Consider the following 18,178-nt stretch of genomic DNA (forward strand, 5'->3'; position numbering starts at 1 on the left):
TTTAAATCTTTGGTGAGGGGGAGGGAGGGAGGGGAGAAATAGAGAAGACTTACCAGGCAGGCAGCATCACAGCTCTGAGTTTGCCCAGTGCAGGGAAGGGAGCAGGAAGGGAAATGCTGCAGATGAGCCCAGGGCTGAGCAGCTGCTGGTGCTGGGTGGGCTCAGCACAGCTGTGGGCAATGCTGCAAATGAGCCCAGTGCTCCCCAGCTGGAAACCCTCTGCAAAATAGCAGTGTTTTACCTCCATCTCTTTTCCATACGATGTTCATTTTAGATATATATATATATTTTTTGCCCCAGCTTAAGGCATTGCATTTCACGGCTGCACAGCACTGAGATGCTTTTGGGGTGGGATGGAAGCACCGCTGCAACTGCGCCTCCAACGCTGCATCCCAGAGCAGCAGCAGAGCTGGGAGATGTGTGGGTCAATGCAAAGGAAAGGTTATTTTCGATCCCAAACAGCCCCCGGGTGCATTCCTGCCCCAGGAGCCCTTTGGTGGTCTTTTTGGCCCGTTGGGTTATGCACTCAATGGGTGCTGCATCACCTGGAGGTTAAGCAGGAAGCAATCCCAGCCCATCTGCTCCCTGGGCTGCTTTGTAACAAAGTGGAGGCAAAAGAGCGTGCAGCAGATACTGAAAAGAAACAAGCAAAGCCAAATTTCCCAAGAGGGAAAAAAAAAAACCCAACCCTGACTGCTCTAAAATCAGTGCTTTGAGCCTCGTAGGCACTCATCTGCCCGTTCCCAGCCGTGGTGCCATGTGCCATCACCATCACTAATCGGGGTGGAGATGTGAGCTGCTGGTGAGCGATGGCAGCTGCTGCCCTCCCAACGTCCCCAACAGCAGCACAGCTCTCCTCGGGGGCAGAAGGGGCTCTGGCAGTGACAGTGTGGTGCATTTGTGCCAGAGCACACGGCTTCCAAGCCGAAACGTTCTGCAGAGATGGCTTAGGCTGAAGCAAGACGTTGTCCTGCAGCCTCCAAGGTCCAAAGCTCTGTGCTTGTTTCATGGGAATGGGATCAAAAGAGAAAACAAACCCATTTCATGCAGCGAAGACATATTTCAGCCCCACACCGCAGCGTTGCTGTTGGGATGGGAGAGGCAGGGATCCAGCTCAGTGCCGTGCTGCTGTGCCTCCCAGGTCGTTGGTGAGAGCAGCAGCTCTGAGCGGGGATCCACTGCAGCCTGCAGAGGGGCTGGGAGGTTTGGGGACGTGTCCTCAGCTGCTGCTGCTGGAAAGAATTTGGGGGGGGGGGAGGACCCTGCTGAGCACCGGAGCAGCAGCAGGACCGGGCGTGGATGGCAGTGCTGCAAAACAGCCTCCTCTGGTTTGTCCTAATGGAAGCCATGTGATGCCCCTCAGCAGTTCCCATCCCGCAGCCAAACGGCACCAAGCAACACAAGAGCAACCAGCGGCACCAGAAAACCAGGGCCAGCCCCTCCCTCTGCCCCACTGCGTCCTCCTGCTGCGCACATCCAAACAAAACTATCATCTCCACCCCCAGCCCAGCTTCGGAAACAATCACACTGCAGGAACTTTTCCATTTTGTTGCTTGAGATTTGCAGCTGCCTGGGCAATAGGAAGTGGGCAGCAGCACCAACACCTGCAGCTCCCCGGACTCCTTTTGCATCACCCTGAGCTCACCACCTCTGTGCACACACACAGCAGCAGGGAACGCAGCATTCCTGCTGCCATATCTGCACGGAGTGGCTGTGAAGGAGCTGAGCCCCACTGCAGGCAGTACGACCCCATATGGCACTATGAACAGCTCTGCTTTTAGGACAACGCCATCCACGCTGTCCCTTCGGCATTCCCTATGGGAAACCAAGTCCTCTGAGCACAGAGGCTCAAGGAACAAGGCATGAGATGGGTCTGCACCCCCGTTTGAGGCAATTCCAGGGGAAGCAGGGATCTGCAAGGGCTGTTGATTGGCTGCAGTGAAGTGGCGATGTTTTTCCAGGGAAAGCTCTCCCTGTCCACCTTCCTCACACACATTCCTGCACTGCCCGGAGCCACGGGGGTGGGGATGTCACACTCCCACCCTGAGTATGAGACAAGGGAGCACCGCGTGGCATCAAGGTAACGTTTAATGGCCCTGTCAGGCTCTGCTCAAGCAAATTTCCCTTCGGGTTGGGCAAGGGGACCCATCTGTGCTTTGCTCACCCCGACCCCATGCCATGGTCCACGTTGGGTCTACAGGTGAGGGCTCCTCCAGGAAAACTGCCAGCAGAGGGGCTTTGTAAGGCTGAGAGCATCCCCAGGGCAGGTGGTGAGGAAGAGGAGGCAGGCGAGGAGGAGCAAAGGTCCCAACCCAGGAGCCCCCGAGGCTCGAGGACCTCTCAGCATCAAAAGTCCGCTTCAAACCCTCAACCCCAGGGCTGTCAGACCCGTGAGCCCCCCTCCATGCCCACCACCCAGGAGCTGGGCCGGGGCTCAGCATGGTGTGGTGTCCCGTTGGTCTCCAGTAGCCGGTCCAAGGACTCGCCCCAGTTCTCCAGTTTGGCATAAGCCACCGCGTTGACGTGGTCAAGCCGGGGCCAACTCCGGTTTTTACGGTCCTTGATGGGAGCCACCAGCAGCACCGCCGGCCGGCCCAGGTCCAGGGACTTGGAGTGCCCCGGGTTGTGGGGCTGAGCGTCGGGGCCTACATCCACCATGGGGCCACCATCCTCCATGTTGACGACGACATGGCCGCTGCGGTGCTCCAGGCCCCGAGGTGCAACGCTGCTGCTGCTGCTGGGGGACAGCAGGGCCCGGGAGGGCGCTGGGACTTCAGCAGGGGGGTGGGTTCCCTCCGTCATCCCGCTGGCCCCCCGTGAGGCGGCATCCAGCAAGCGGTTGTTGAGCTTGATGATGGGCAACGCCAAGGCCCCGACAGTGGTGGAGAGCCCGAGGTTCGCCTCCGAGTGGAGGCTGAGGAGGGAGGCTGCTGGGGACGCCCCTGGGCACTGCATGAGCTCAGCCGTGGTCTGCAGCCTGTTGGGGCCAAAGCCATCGGCCCACTTGCTGCCCAAGGACAGGTCCACCTCGTCGCAGCCCTCCAAGCGCTCAGGGCTGGCCTTGGGTGCCGGTTGGGTGTCCTCATCCTTGGGGCTGCTGTCCTTGGGGAGATCCGTGGCCATGCAGTAGAGACCTTTCTGCATCAGCATGCGGGTCTCCATGTCCCTGTTCTCGTAGAGCATGGTGTTGGCGCAGATGAAGATGAAGAGCCCGATGCCCATGATGACGGGGCCGATCAGCTTCAGCTTCTCATTGTGGGGCGTGGGGCGCCCAGCAACCACCTCCCTCCTCATGTCCCCCGCTGTGCTGGCGTTCCCCGCTCCAGCCCCAGCGCCCCCGTGCCCCCGGTGGGGCCAGTAGCCCACCACGGCAATGGTCATGCCCACCAAGACCACCGAGATGCCCACCATGACGAAGGCTCCTGACGGTGAGCGCATGCGAAGCTGTCCCTTCACTGCCACCTCCGGCAGTGACTTTCGCCGTAGCCTACGGCCTCGGCGCCGCGGTGGGGCAGGGGGGGCTGACGGCTTTGTGCCCCCCACCGTCGGCTCCCGCATGGGGCCATTGGGTTCGGTGCTCTCGGCAGTCATCGTCGCTGCCTTGGCTGCTCTTCCTGCAGGGAGAAAGGTGTATGAGCTTCGTGTGGTGATCTGGGGGGTCCGGGTGGTGGGGATGCACGGGGATGTGAGGACAGTGGGACCACAGGGACGTTGGGAGCATGGGGGTGGTGAGAACATGGGGATCATAGGGACATTGGGACCAAAAGGACATTGGGAGCATGGGGATGCTGAGAACGTGGGGACCAGGACACAGAGACAGCAGGGGTGTTGGGAGCACGAGAGAAAAAGGAACATTTGGAGCGTGGGGACACCAGGAGGATGGGGACCGTGGGGACACAGCCCACAGGCTGTGCCATGCCAGAGCCCAGCAACTTTCATCTCCTATCTCACTGCCCGCTTTCCTCTGCTTACTTCCCCTTCCCTGCTCGGGATCTTGGTGGTGGCAGAAAGGCTGAGGGCTCCTTCAGACCCACCAAAGCCCTACAGAGCCCACGCTGTGCAGGGCAGCCACCATCCTGCTGCACCCCGTGCTGCACCAGCACACAGGTGAGACAAAATGAGCTCTGCCTGATGGCACTGAGGGAAGGGGCTCTTTATTCATGGGGAAACTGAGGCACGGAGATGGGCAGCTGCAGAATGGCTTTCAAAAAGCTGTCAAAACTCCACATGCAAATGGGCACCAAAGGTGACACAGCAGCAGAGGAAGGCTGTGCATCCGCCCGACAGCACCGTGACAAGAAGCCAAAAGTAAAACGGATTGGGAACACAAAGGCACAGGGCAGGGAGGGGAGATGAGCGGTCTCATTTACTCCCTGAGATGAATGAAGTGGCAAGAGCCAGCAAACAGCATCACCCATCACCGAAGGGAGGAGGAAAACACAACAGCAGGGCTTTTTCCAGCCTTAATCATCTTAAGGTGTCATTAGCATCCCAAGGAAGGAATTAAAGATATGAGTTTCAGGATGACTGCGCGTTCCCAGCACGAGGCTGTCAAGCTGTGACCATTTCAGCGAGGGAGATTTAAGGGGAAAAAAAAGCCCCAAACCAAACCAAACCAAACCAAACCAAACCCCAACCCAGAGCTGACAGCTGAGTGGGATCTCAGTGTTTCTTTGGAAGCAGCCGGTGATGCCACGTCACGAGGTGGGGAGCAGAGCAGACACAGCCATGGAGGAGACCAAACGCCGGGGTCACCAGAAGGCAAAGCGAGCCGTGCTTCTTGCAGCTCTGAGCACTCCTGCTTGGGTTCCCTCCTGAGCTTTTGTTGGTTACGGTCCTAAATTCGACCTCTCGGATGTTACATTTAAACCCTTTAAACGCCTCTTAGGGATTAAACAATAGCAAAACCCCCTAAACCCAGAGCCACGCCAAAGCCGCACGTCCCTGCCCAGGTCCTGCCACGGCCACGCAGCCAGCTCCTATTTTTGGCACCGAGCCCTTTACACCGAATTCCTTTGCAATCTCCCTCACCTCCCCCCGTCCCCCCTCCCCCCCCCCCCCCCCCCCCCTCCGAGCACCCCCTTCGGGTATCACCGCGGGGCCGGGATGCTCTTCCCACGATTTCCCATCGGAAATGGCTCACAGCCAAAGCCGGGGCTGTCGGATGCCCGGCGCACAACAAGGCACGAGCACGGCGTGCTCCGGGCGCTGCGCCCTCCCGGGGGTGGGCTCCTCATTGGAAGCCCTGTTTATCCCTCTGCCTCCCCCCCCCCCCGCCCCCCCGGAGCCGGAGGTACCGCTGCCCCTCATCTCTGTGCCACCCAACAGCTGCCCGCGTTCAGAAGTTACGGCATCGCTGGAGATGGTTGTTCCCAGAGTTCAAAACCATTACTTTTATTAATAGAATCCCCAAGGTTATATAAGCTCTTCGAGGGGGGAGGGGGTGGGGGGGACACATAAAAATTCAGCGTTGCCATCAAATTCAGGAGCTGGCAGACACCGACGCGCCCGCAGTTGTGTGAATGCGGCGGAGGCAGCGGGGCTGCGCCGGGAGAAGTTTGGGTGCGGAATGGGGGTCGTGGCGGCACTGCTGGGGGAGCACAGCCCGGGCACTCGGGGGGACGTGGGGCAGCCCCACTCCCGGCCACCGCATCCCTCCCCTCGGCCAAACCCGCTTCGTGCTGCGGGCTGGAAAGGTATAGAAATGTAAATGCCTTTAAGCGTCACCGAGCGCCGCCAGGTTCGGAGCTAAGCTTCCAATCCCCGCAATGAGGCTGTCGTGAAAACAAACGCAAATATTTTTCTAAGCCACCCCACCACGAAGGCACATCGACGGCTCCGACCTCCCACCCTTTGCAGGGGGATGCCTCGAAAATCGGGCGCCCAACTGCAGCACATCCGATGGCACACGGACAGTAAGGGACGGCCCCTGGGGGGACCCGGGCGCCCCGGGATGCTCTGCCCTGAGACAACGCTGTCCGTGTGAATTTGCAGCGTGCCACAGTCTATCATAAGTCATATTTAGTCCCCAAACCTCCCTCTGGAAAAAGGTGTGCCAAAGGGGATGGCGGCGTGCATGGAATGAGCATCACCCCCATCTCCTGGGAACGCACCACGGACCCTCAGCAGATGGGGAAGGTACAGTCTGTGCCCCCATGGGGGGGAGAGATGCTGCTGCCTTCTGCAGGTGGGACACATCAGGATCAGCCACGCATCGCATCAGTCCTTTCTCCGCGGTGCTCCCTGCAGGCTGGCACAGCCCAGGTGTTCCCCACGGGTATGGAGGGGGACAGAAGGGGCCCAGGTGGGAGCAGCAGCTCAGGAAATCACCAACAAACTGAGAACGCATCGCTTTCCCGTTTCTCTTTTAGAAATATTGTGGCACTTCCAAATGTTGCTCTCCTGACTTCTGCGACTTTAATGCTGCTTGCCCGATTTTCAGGAGCCGACGCTGAAATCCATCACCCAGCAAAGCCCATTTAAAGGCTGCTGGGATAGAGGAGATCTCCAACACACTGCAACAACTGCAGGGACTGCGTGCCACCGCTCCGAGCCTCCCCAGGACCCTGAGTGTCCTCTGTGGGCACAGCGGGGCCCTCCTCCCAGAGCCTGCACTGCCGGCCACGTGCTGCAAAAGGAACAGCTCGGATCACTTCTCAGCTCTGTGGTCCCAATGCCTGATGAGGCTGAGCTCCCCTCAAAGGCCCTCTGTGCAGCAAAGGGGCAGCCGGGCGGTGCAGACCCATGGCTGCAGGGATGTGTGGGACACAGCACAGCCCAGGGGTTTCCCACCCAGCGGTGGAGGTGAGGGGTGTGGAGAGAGCAATCTGCTCTGAGAAGCGATGCTTAAAAACAACACACGTCGGCGTGACCTCCAGCTCTACCCCAGCACTGGGATCTGCAGAGCAGTGCCTGCTGCCAGCCCCCCTCCCATCCTCACCTCCCTCCCGTGCACAGCCCTCTCGGTGGCTGCTGTGCCCGAGCAGCACCTGCAGGTGCCTGAAGCACTGCAGGGTCCGACCCCAACCTCCGCTGCTTCCTCACCTCCAGCTGTCTCGAGGCAGAGCTGCTCTCCAGCAAAGCACCCCAGCTCTTCTGCTCCCAATTGCCAACTGCCTTCTTTCGCTCCAGCAGTCCCGGCTCGATGAACTCACTCCCAGCCTGGCTACACCCTGCAGTCACATCCCTCCCACTTCCCTATTCTCCCTCCAAATCTCTCTCCTTAGCTACACAGGTGTCCAGACAGCAGCAAAAAGATCAAAAGCAGCCCCGCATCTTTCTGGGGCTCCCTGAGCAGAAGAAATCCCTCCTCACCCCCCAGCCCCACTCACCATCCCACCGGGACAAACCCCCTCCAGGCTCAGTCCCTGTCAGTAAATCTCCACACCCTGCCCACACGTTCCCAGCACGGTGACAAAATCCATCTCCCCACCTCCAGCTGTTGCTGGGGCCACCCATTAATCAATCATAATTAATTAGGTTCGCCCGTGGGAGCTTTCTGTGATAATCACAGCTCGGAGTGAAGGTCCCGGCTCCGGCCCTGGGCTGCGGTCCCACCTTTAGCCGAGCTCCTGAGACGCCATCAGGGCTCACAGCCCCCACGTGTGGCCGTTCACCCTCTGCCCGTGGCCCGGAGGTGACAGCTCATCGGTTCCCAATGCCCCTGGAGGCACTGCGGTCACCAATGTCACTTGGAAGCAGGACGTGGGGCAGCAGTGAGCGCACACGCAGCTCTGTCCCCTCACCCATCCCAGCCCCTTCACCTCACCATCCCCCCCTGCTCCCAAAACGGGGCCATCCGCTCCGTTCCTCCTTACCCTTAAGGCGAAGAAAGTGCGTGGAAACATCCCACTGATTACTAATTACCGGAGCTCGCCTCACCCAGATTTGCTCTGCTAATTAGACTAATCTCCACAGCGGGGCAATGAGCAGCAGCCAGCCGGAGCGAGGCGATGCTGCGGGGTGGGCAGGCGCCGTGCTCAGGGCAGGCCTGGGAAGGGACTCAGACCCGTTGTGTAATGAGACAACGAAGGGCGAATTCCGTGCGACCCCTCGGAGCTGATGCTGAAATCAGGACATCTGCATTGCTCGACTTTTTGATAGCAACCAGAGGCAAATAATTAGTAAAGCCGAATTCGAGATCACGCGGGCGTCTAAATTTAAACGGGGAACGGATTTCTAATGTCAGCTTTTCGCTACCTTGGAGAGGGAGGAGGCGTGGGGAGCTCGGAGGGATTTCCTGGGAGAATTCCTGGCTCCGTGAAGCAGTGCGGGTAGCAGAGCGCAGGACGGGGCACTGCAGCCCGGCGCCTCACACATCAGCCCGGAGAAGAGGAAGGGAATCCCGCAGGTCTGCGTTTTGCACCGAGTTGGGATCAACCTCTGAATTTGGCTCCTTTCCTTCTGCTGCTCCAACAATCCCTGCCGAAGTGGAGGCGGGGAGGGATGCGGGGGCTGCCGGGAGCTCAGCGCTCTCAGGCACAGCGTGAGGGGTCCGGCGGTGCCGCTGACACATCTCTGACCCACGGATCCCACACATGGAGAGCAGTGCTGGCAGTCGGCGTTCCCAATGTATTCCCAGCTGGGACCGCTCTTCCCTCCAGCATCTGAACGCTCACATCTTCTCCGCTCCGTGCCCTGCTTTACTTTGCTCTGCCCTGCGGCCACGAATGCAAAGCTCTGCTCACGAGGAGGAACTCAAACCTACTTGGGAGCAGAAGTGTGGGCCCCCACCGCGCTGCTGCTGCAAAAAGGCCCTCCTGATCCGCACCACCGGGAGCTCCAGGGGTCATTTCCACCCACCGCTCCTCTCCGGAGCGCCTAAATCAAATCCCGAGCGGGGATTTGCTGTGTGACCGCCCCTCAGACCAACCCTCAGCACGGAGGTGGGGAACCGCAAAAAAGTACTGCAGTTTGGCTACAACAGCACCACTCCTTCCCGGGTTTCGGGTCCTGGCTGAGCACGGCTGTGTGCCTGTGTGTGCACGTGGACGTGTGCACGTGGACGTGCAAACGTGAGCAGTGTGCACGTGAATATGTGCGCGTAGATGTGTGCGCGTGGATCTGTGCGTGTGGAACCGCTTTTGCTCCGAGCACCCGGCTCCGATGGTGGCACTTCGTGCACACACGCATGTGCGTGTCCGTGGGTGCCGGCGCCCGCGTGTGCGCATCGCGGCACAGCGTGAGCCCGGGGCTGATGTCCGTCCCTACGCCCGCGCTCACAGCGCTGCCCCAACCCCGCGCTCCCTCCCACCTCCGGATCCGCTCCGCTCCCCCCCCGGTCCCAACCCCGCACTCACCGGCGGCCGCCTCCCGCCGGGGCCGCTCCTCCCGGGCCGCCGAGCTCTGGGGGTCGGGGCCATGGAGGGGCTGCGGAGCGGCGCGGCTCCGCTCGCTTCGGCGCGGCTCGGCTCGGCTCGGGGCGGCAGCGCGTCCCGCCCGGCGCCGGGTCCCCTCCCCGCCCTCCGCCCGCGGCCCCGCGGGGAGGCGGAGCGCGGGGCCCGGAGCATCGCCAGGGAGGAGGAGGAGGAGGAGGAGGAGGAGGGCGGAGGGAAGAGCGAGAAGAGACCGTGCCCCGACCCGACCGGGGGGAAAACGAGAAGTTGCTGCCGCTTCGCGCAGCGCCGCTGCGGCACCGGGGGGGTTTCGCGACCCCCGTCCTGCAGCACTGACCCCAGGGCCGCAGGATTGCAGCCAGAGAACGGCGAGCCCCGGGAAGGAGCCCTTCATCCTGCTCGTATCCCACGAGATGCACAAAGTCCCGGCCCTGCCCGGTCAGCCTGCGCTGGGAATGAGGCTATAGCAGCGAGACCCTCTGCTCCACGCTTTGCTTTCTCCCTTCCAACCATACGGTCGTAGAGTGCATCTGTTGGAATAAAAGCACTGCTCTAAGTTCACTTTTCAGCCATCCCCCAGCAGGCACTGCTTAAAGCCACGCACTCAGTGTCACCCACACACTCACACAACACCACACAACACATCAGTGCTGCACACATTCAGCTCCATTCCGCTCCGGTGCCATTTGCATTCGGCAGGGGTTAATACAAACGTACCCAACTCGCACTCCCCTTCTTCACCACGGTTGGGATAAATCTAAGAGCACCAAATGAGATCCATGCTTACTCCACAAAATACGGCTCCACAGTTCCCTGTGTGTCTTTGAGCCACCAGCAGCATCCCATGGCCTGTAAGCAAATGCAAACGCCATCCACTTGGTTTTATTGCATTGCCCAGCAAAGGGTTTTAGAGTTCTCAGGATGTGCACCCATGTCCTGCAGGGGAACATCAGCCAGGGGCCCAACGACAAGAGAGAGAGAACCCCCACTCTGGGCTGTGCTGCAGAGGTGGTGATGTCCCCCCCAGCCCCACTGTGAGGCTCAGGTAAAGCAGCACTGGGGAAACTGGAGCAGGGAGGGCTGGGATGGGGCTGCAGCTACAAGTTCACAACCGTCCCACTGAGTTGGGGAGCTTATCCTGCACCCTGCTACTGCAGCATCCCAAGGAGGATTCCAGCCTGTTCGCCCTTTCCTATCACCGGAAAACATCCGGGCTCTCCTTGAGGAGAAATTAATGCTTTTGAGCAAAATTTGACTTCCATCCCCAGGCTGTACCTGTGCCAGGTGGAGCCAGCCAAGGAAGTGGAGCTGGAAGCGACGAGAGCTCAGCTCCAGGAGCACGAGCTGGCAGAGAGGCACTGTGCTCCATCCCTCCCAGATGGAGCACTGGAGTCTGCTCCGCTGCAGTGTTCCAAATCCAGATCACCCCCTGACACCCCGAGTGCCATTAACACCACAAACATGACTGAGGATGCGGGAAGGAGGCACAGAGGACACAGGGAGGTGGGTGTTCCCGTTGTCCCAACACCTCCTCCTTCTCACCCAAAGTGCAATAACACCCGGAGGAGTGGAGAGAAGAGGAGAAAGTAATGCAGAGGGGGCAAAGGGGCACCAGGAATAGAGAAGGAGGACCTCAGGGAGGAGTTGTGTGGGGTGGGGTGGGAGATGAGTAGGACCAGAGCTTGGAGCACTGCTACAGAAATGGGGAGGAACAGCAAAAAGACAATAAGAAAAGTAAATCAGTGTCACTGTCTGAGAGGGGAAAAAAAAACGTAGATCTCGTGGTAGTTGGGCACCTCGCTCTTGGTATAGGAGAGGGAAGGGAACTGCAGTCCACCTTCTTTCAGGTGCTGGGGGCCGGTGGTCCTGGCACAGCATTCTGGCTCTGTGCTGCCTCAGTTGGGCACGGGAACCGTGTGGCCGGAGGAAGGAGAAGGAGACAGAGACTGATCACAGCCAGGATCTTAGATCAGAGAGAAGGAATGTTGTTATGGAGAGGCTGAGAGCTCAGGGTGGGATGACTCATGCTGGAGAACATACAGCTGTTGGAGCGGGATCTGGCACCGAGCGCTGAGGCTGCAGAGCCCTCCCTGTGAGCAGAGAGGGGAGAGAGGAGCTGGGGCTGTGCGTTGCTCCCTGACCCAATGGATGGGACAGGGGGGGGACAGCACCTCTGCACAGCACAGCAGCACCTATCCCATGGCCAAGCCCGGGCTTGGCGCCACAAGGATGCACCGAGCACAGTGTGGACACACTGAGCAATGGGGAAACTGAGGCACAGAGCGATGCACTCCCTGCTGGTTGGCTGCAGAGAGCAGAACATGGCCGGTGATGGGCAATGCTCACTGCTGCAGATCTGGCTGTGGATCTGCACGCCACACTTCGGGGGGAGGCAGGGAATTCCATGGCTGGAAGCCTGGGGGAGAATCCAGACTCCCATCTGCTACCAGAGTGGGATTCTGTGATGGTGAAGAGAGCTGGGGAAGGCATTAGGAGCAACTCCAAGGCAGACGAGGGAACCTGTGCCTTCCCAAAGCCCTTCCAGATGTATTTTGTGTTACATGCCTTCAAACAACTGGAGTGTCGGATTCCCAGCGTGGGGATAAGAACTGCACTGTCAGCTACAGAGGAGGCCCCATTCTAATGGGGGTTACAGCCATTCTGGTGGCTGTCAGTGCAAACAGGCACACAAGCCCCTTCCCCGTGCTCTGCAAATGCAGAGTCGTTATCTTTTTGTCTCTGGAAAACAAATTATCTCCAATTTTTCAGTGAGAACTTGGAAAAGTCTGAAGATGTGAGTGCTGCAAATGCCATCATTTCACATATAAGAAAATCGGTATATCCTCGAGGGTTAAAGAAGTCCTCCAAAACGATCAGAGCCAATTCAAGACATTCCCAAGCTTTAACTCCAGGCCTCATCTCCCTGTGATTTACAACACTGCTTTGCCAATGCTGCCCCACACTGCCCCACGTCCTCACCCCCGCTGGAACCGCACAGTGCGCTCTGTGCTGATTTATGGGCTCCCTGTTCCACTGCCATGTAAAGCAGTGCTGCCCATTGCATCACTCCATCCCGTGCACAGCTCCGGGAACGATTCCTTCCTCCCAAACACCCAAACGACTTCATGCACAGCGCGGTTCTGCTGAGCTTTACGCAGCTGAAGGTCCACAAAAGGGCACCCAGGTGCTCTGCAGGAAATGTTTGAGGGAGAACACAGCATTCACATTCCTGCTGTCCCAGCGCTGGGGCTGTGCGTTGCTTTGGCTGCTGGCTCACATGGGATGCGGGCGCAGCTCCCGGGGTAGGAGGGAACAGCGCAGAGGAAATCATCCCCAGACCCTCTCCATCCCAAAGTGCACATCGGGGCAGGCGGAGGTTTTGCAGAAGCTCCCAACTTCTCAGCAAACTCATCAGAACGTTTTGGTTTGGCATTTAGGTTATGTTCGAAATTACCGAGCATCAGCGCTTGCTAATGTTGAGGTAACACCAATAAAAGGCGAAGCAAAGTGCTTCAGCTGGAGCTGGGATGGAATATTTCACAGAAAGGCAATATTCGGAGATTGCAGCTTCATTTAGAAACGAGCCATAACTGCTCCAGCTCCACGCAGCCATTGTGGGAAGACAATTGCCGTTTCCATTTGTCTCCTCCTCCCTCAGACGCCGCGGGGTCGGCCTCGGCTCTCATGTGCTGGCAGCTGGGATGGGCACAGCACAGCAGGGAGGATGCAGAGCGCTGCCCTGCGCTGCGGGGGACCCCAAAGCCGCACCGCCGCCTCCTCCTGTGCTCTGCCGTTGTTGCTGCAGTGAGGCCAGAGGATGCAGAGCTGCATCTCAGTGCTGACCCTGCCTTTATCCCCTCCTTGACCCATTGGCCACATCTCAGCATCTCTCCGATGTCCCTAAATAACATCCCAGGGCACGGGCAGGGAGTTGTGGCCCCAGGGTTGGGCAGGAATTGGGCTAAAGCACATGGAAAGGACACAGACTGCTCCTGGTGTCCTCCTGTTCCAAAGGGCCGGTGGTGGGGATGGAACTCTAGAAACCTATTTCCAAGAAATATTCGGGCTCTGGCATCTCCCCGTGCCTGACCTTGGCAGCAGATGGTGGGCAGGGACTGGGGCGTGCTGCTGCACGAGGATGGAGCTGTTAGAGCTAATGTGTGGGAAGTGGCCATTAATAAATCAGCAGCAACTTCGCAGCCATCAGAGCCTGAAATCCTCCGGGACCGAATATGGAGCAGTGGGATTTCAGGCTGATTTATTCTTGGGTTGAGGTAGGGATCATTTGATGTTGCTACCTACAAACCCAGATATCTCATCCCTGTGCACTCTGGGACGGCTTTGGGGCAGGAATGTGGGGGTCCATCCTTCCCATGGCACATCCACCAACCACGCAGCTCCCAAGCAGAGAGGGAGCAGAGCAGGAAGAGGAGGCGTGCGAAGGAGCAGCCAGCAGAAACCACCCTATAACTGAGACGTCTCTCCCTTGAAGCATCCAGCCCAGCCTCAGTAATCCCAAATCCTTGGTATTAGGCATTTAATCTCACATTTTATCATGTCCCTTCTTGCCAGGGGGGCTGAAATTAAAAGGGAAGCAGGGAAGGGCTGAGCTTCAGCTGCTTTAATCGGTTCTCGCTGGTGGATGGCAGGGAAGGAGGGAGGAAGAGGTGGAAACTCCATCACTGCTCTCCTCCTTGCAGGGATGCAGCATCAAGAGAAGGAAGAGGGCAGGGGAGGAGCGGAGCCGGCGAGAGGCTGCGTGGGGCTGTGCCAGAGAGCGGGTGGAGGAGAGATTTGTTTCCATGATGCAAGCAGAGGGGGAGCAGCCGAGGCAGGACATGAGAAGAGCAGGGCTGGAGGCTTCATTGGTGCCTCATGCTGCTGGGGGGGATCTCTGCTGGAGACTGTGAGCAGGGCTGGGTCCTGCCCCAGCCACATGTGCCTCATCCCAGGATGCAAAACCCCTTCTCCCTCTCTCCCTGTCACTGTCTCTGGATGTTCCTTCTCGCTGCACGAGGCAGATATGTCACCACTGAGCCACCTCCATGGTCAGCCTTTCGTCCTCCCAGTGCCGCTCTCAAACAGAGCTGCCCTGCCTGATAAATGCACGTATGTAATTCTCATGGGCTGAATGAAGAGCTCTTAATTGCACTTTCCTGCCACAGATGCGATGAGGGTCTGCACTGTGACCTCAGCAGAAATATCTATCAGCAACAGGCATGTACCTTCAATACACCATTTTCTACACAAAACCAGGCGGATCCACAGCTGATGGGACAGGAGTCCAAGCATCAACCAGAAGCTGCAGTCCACGCTTTTCCCTCCTATCACACCTCAACTTGAGCCACACTCAGCCAGAAAAGCAACACAGGAGCTGCACGGCGCAGTGCCTGGGGAACATCCCTGGGCTGCTGTGGGACATCAGCACTGCCAGCTTGCAGGGAGCAGAGAGATGGATTTGGGAAGAGCTGCACATGCTTAGTAATGCAATCTGTCTGCCACCTCACACAGCTGAGATGAACAGAGCTGGCAGCCACAGCTCAGCCAGGTATGAGAGCCAAAGCACTGTGCTGAGAGTCCCGGAATGGTGACAGCCTGCATAAAGGCAATGACAGCCGTGAGAAGCACTGTCACAGATCCCTTTGGAGATGATTACACGATGCTGGTTTGGGGAATAGAGACGTTCTGCAGTCACCTGAAGGCTGAGCAGAGGAGGGGCAGCAGCACAGACCTGATGTGCTGAGCAGGCTGTTGGAAGTGAGCATAAACTCAGGGGGTCCTGGAAAAAAAAGGGATAACTTCCACGTGTGCAACCTGACCCTGTTTCCCCCCGAGTAAGTTTTCAGTTGGGGCCTGGCTAATGGAAAATCCTGTAATAATTATGTTGGTGTTGTGGTGTGATGGAAAATACTGTAATGAGATCAGGTGCGCACTGGGCTGCTCCGCTGCAGCGCGGCCACGAGCACAGCTCACCCATCCCCTCCCCAGCCCTGAGCTGCATTTTGGGGCTTCGGAGCCCTCCCCAGAGCACCTCACAGTGTGAGCACACATGGGGGCCTTCCCCCGTGGTAAACCAAGGGCTGGAGGGAATTAAGCCCGGCTCTCCAGCCACAGCTCCCAGGGGCAGCTCTCCACACTGATCGTTTTCAGCTTCATCAACTCCATCGGTGACTTTTCCTGGAGATATTTATGGTTCTGCCTGTGTTGGTTCCCATGTCCCGCTGAATATTGCATGTGCTGCTATTCCCCAAGGGCTGATAGTCTGAAGAACGCCGATGCTTCGCAGGAGCTCCTAAGCAGCACCTCTCCTCCTCCCCAGCGTGACTCTGTGTGTATTTGTCACTGATTATATTTGCAGGCACACTCGAATGTGATCATTAGCTGAACGATGCCAAGGAGTCAATCCGGGTGGCAGAAGCATCTCTGGGTGCTGTAGTGAAGGAAAAGCAGCAGCATCCCCACTGATGGAGCATATCCAGAGCAGTGCTTCTCCTTGCCCTCCATTCAGGGGGAGATCTCAACCATGAGAAGATGGAAGCAAAGATGGGGAACTGAAAAGAGGGTAAAAAAGTCAAGAAATGGGGAGGAGAGGTAATACGCAGATCCAAAGGGGAGGTGGGGAATCCATGCAATGAGAGCAGTGACTGCTGGGAAGAAATACTCCAATACTGAGGGCGATCTGCAGCTCTGAGCTGTTCGTCTTACAGAAGTGATATGAAATTTGGGATGATTTTCTGCTGAAGAAATAAATAGATAGGCTCAAGAAGACTGGGTTTCCTCCAAGGCAGCAGTGCAAGCTCTTCTAACATTAACTGCTGCAAAACGGGTTTCCTACCATCCCTGAGCGGTCCAGGAGGAGTGGATCGTCTGATGAGCAAAGAGGTTTGACACCACATTAAGCAGAAAACTTGGATCAGTGCTTGGAGCAGTGGGGTCTGGATGACAAACAAGGGAACGAGGGGGGCCATGCAGGAGAGAAACTTGCTAATGGGCATCAGAGCAATTACACATGCAGCTCTAATAGGCATGGAAATAATTAATGTTCTGCCCAGGGCTCAAGCAGCGGTTCCATGAGTCCTGCTGAACCTGAGCTCCCATTTGGGTGTGGGGGTTGGGTATGGAAGCAGAAAGCAACGTTGTTTGGTGGGAGCGGGCTCAGGACACAGCTCCTGTCCTTAGCAGCAGCTGATGCTCCGTGCAGCAGACAGCTCTATGCCTGCACCCATTGGGATGGCACTCACCATCCCCACAGGTCACTCTCCCCCGAGAAAGAGTCAGAATGGAAGGCTCTCGAGTCCCCCAAAGCCCTTTGTGGGATGTTTTCTATTGCCACCATTTCTCCACCTCCTGAAACTGGGCAGGAGCCCCACGGGATGGGACAGGAGCCCTTATGGCCTAAAGGGCTTTGGCTGTGCCCTGGGAGGATGCTGCTGGGAGGCAGTGGGAGGTGAAGATTCCCCGTCTCTGCCTCTCCAGGGCTGACCCTGCAGGATCAACAAGGCTTTGTTTTCTTTATCCCTTCCAGCAATTCATCAATTTTACTGCTAAACAAAGCCACCTCTTTGAAGGGGAGGTCTCCTATTCTAAATCTCTCTTGGGGCGGAAGCAGCAGATGATCTTAACCAGACGTGGCTGCTTAAAGGGATGCAGATGCTACTGCCCTGGCGGAGCTCTGCTGGGTCCCAGGGCACCCCGAGCACACCCAGCATCACTCCCACTGCTAATTCACCACCACCCCAATATGCTGCCGGCCCTAAGAATGCCACCACACCCCCCAGCTCCTCGGGGTGCTCCAGCAGAGATACCACAGCCCATCCAACGGGTGCAGAGCTGATGGGAGGTGGCGGTAGCACCCACTCAGCCCCAGCTGCACCCATGGGCACTGGGAACAACCTCTGGATGAGAAAAAATGCTCTGGAGAGGCTCCTGCTGTGCTGAGGGCCTCCAGCCTGCTGGAGATTCAGCTCTTATTTGGTAGGCTTAGGAGTATGTTATACTCCTCCTGGTTACAACTCTTTGCATACAACCAGGGCTGTTTTTATCACCTTCTGTGCAGCCAAAAACTCTCTGTTTCCCCACCACCACCTCAAAGAAAACTCAGCTCCACCACCAGAAGCTCCACATCCACCTTCATGACGATTTCCCACGTGCTCTGCATGCAGTGGCATCATGCAGGGCGCATCACTCCGGGTGCTTCATGTCATCTGATTGTAAATAGATGTGAACAAGCACTGGCTCCAGGGCAAGAGGAAAGCTTGGGCTGCTCTGGCGTGGAGATAATTGCGCAAGATTAAAACACACAGCTTGCTCCCTGCCCTGCTTACATAAAGTCCTCACGCACATTTTATAAGAGAAACTGCCTGGATATACAACACATCTCGCACCAAAACTGATAGCATAGAACAGAGCTCTGCCCCTAAGCCAACGTGCTCTGTACTCCGGGCATCTCCATCACTGTGGAGCCCCAAGAATGGCGTAGAAAGCTCTGACAGTGGCCAAGTTATGTAGAGGAGGAACAGAGTGCCACATCCTTGGGCACCCATTGGCACCCATCGTTACCTGAGGCTGCATGTGCTGCTCCATCAGGAGCAGATGTGCCCCTCCAGCTGTGCAAGGGGAGGCAGGAACCCCTGGTTCCCCCCCAGGTCCCTCTGCTGCTGAGCTCCAGCCACTCATTAGGGGCATTCCTTCTGCACGTGGTGCACAGTGGGAGCCAAAGGAAAAATAAATCAGTTTCATGGAGGGAGAAAGGAAAAAAAAAAAAAAAAAAAAAAAGCTTCTAATTTTGTGCTGCCTCTTAAATGAAGATGCTTGGGGCATTCTGCACTGAGAACAGAGAGCAA

At 57.6% G+C, this 18,178-nt stretch overlaps 1 protein-coding gene across 2 annotated transcripts; it reads right to left on the reverse strand.

The window, feature by feature from the left end:
• Positions 1–2,070: 2,070 nt before the first annotated feature.
• TMEM200B (transmembrane protein 200B) lies at positions 2,071–11,537 on the reverse strand. 2 transcript variants are annotated; one of them, XM_025143131.3, is made up of 3 exons: positions 9,300–9,423; positions 8,200–8,657; positions 2,071–3,614 (listed from the first exon to the last, which is right to left on the reverse strand). In XM_025143131.3, exon 3 carries the CDS (start codon positions 3,589–3,591, stop codon positions 2,383–2,385), a length of 1,209 nt encoding a protein of 402 aa, XP_024998899.2. In that variant the 5' UTR covers positions 3,592–3,614; positions 8,200–8,657; positions 9,300–9,423; the 3' UTR covers positions 2,071–2,382. The 2 variants fall into 2 exon arrangements, with proteins under 2 accessions (XP_024998899.2, XP_425776.3); XM_425776.8 differs by lacking the exon at positions 8,200–8,657 and having other exon boundaries at positions 9,300–11,537.
• Between the last annotated feature and the right edge of the window lie 6,641 nt (positions 11,538–18,178).

The sequence above is a fragment of the Gallus gallus genome, chromosome 23, assembly GCF_016699485.2.
Source record: "Gallus gallus isolate bGalGal1 chromosome 23, bGalGal1.mat.broiler.GRCg7b, whole genome shotgun sequence".
In the NCBI taxonomy this organism is placed as follows: domain Eukaryota; kingdom Metazoa; phylum Chordata; class Aves; order Galliformes; family Phasianidae; genus Gallus; species Gallus gallus.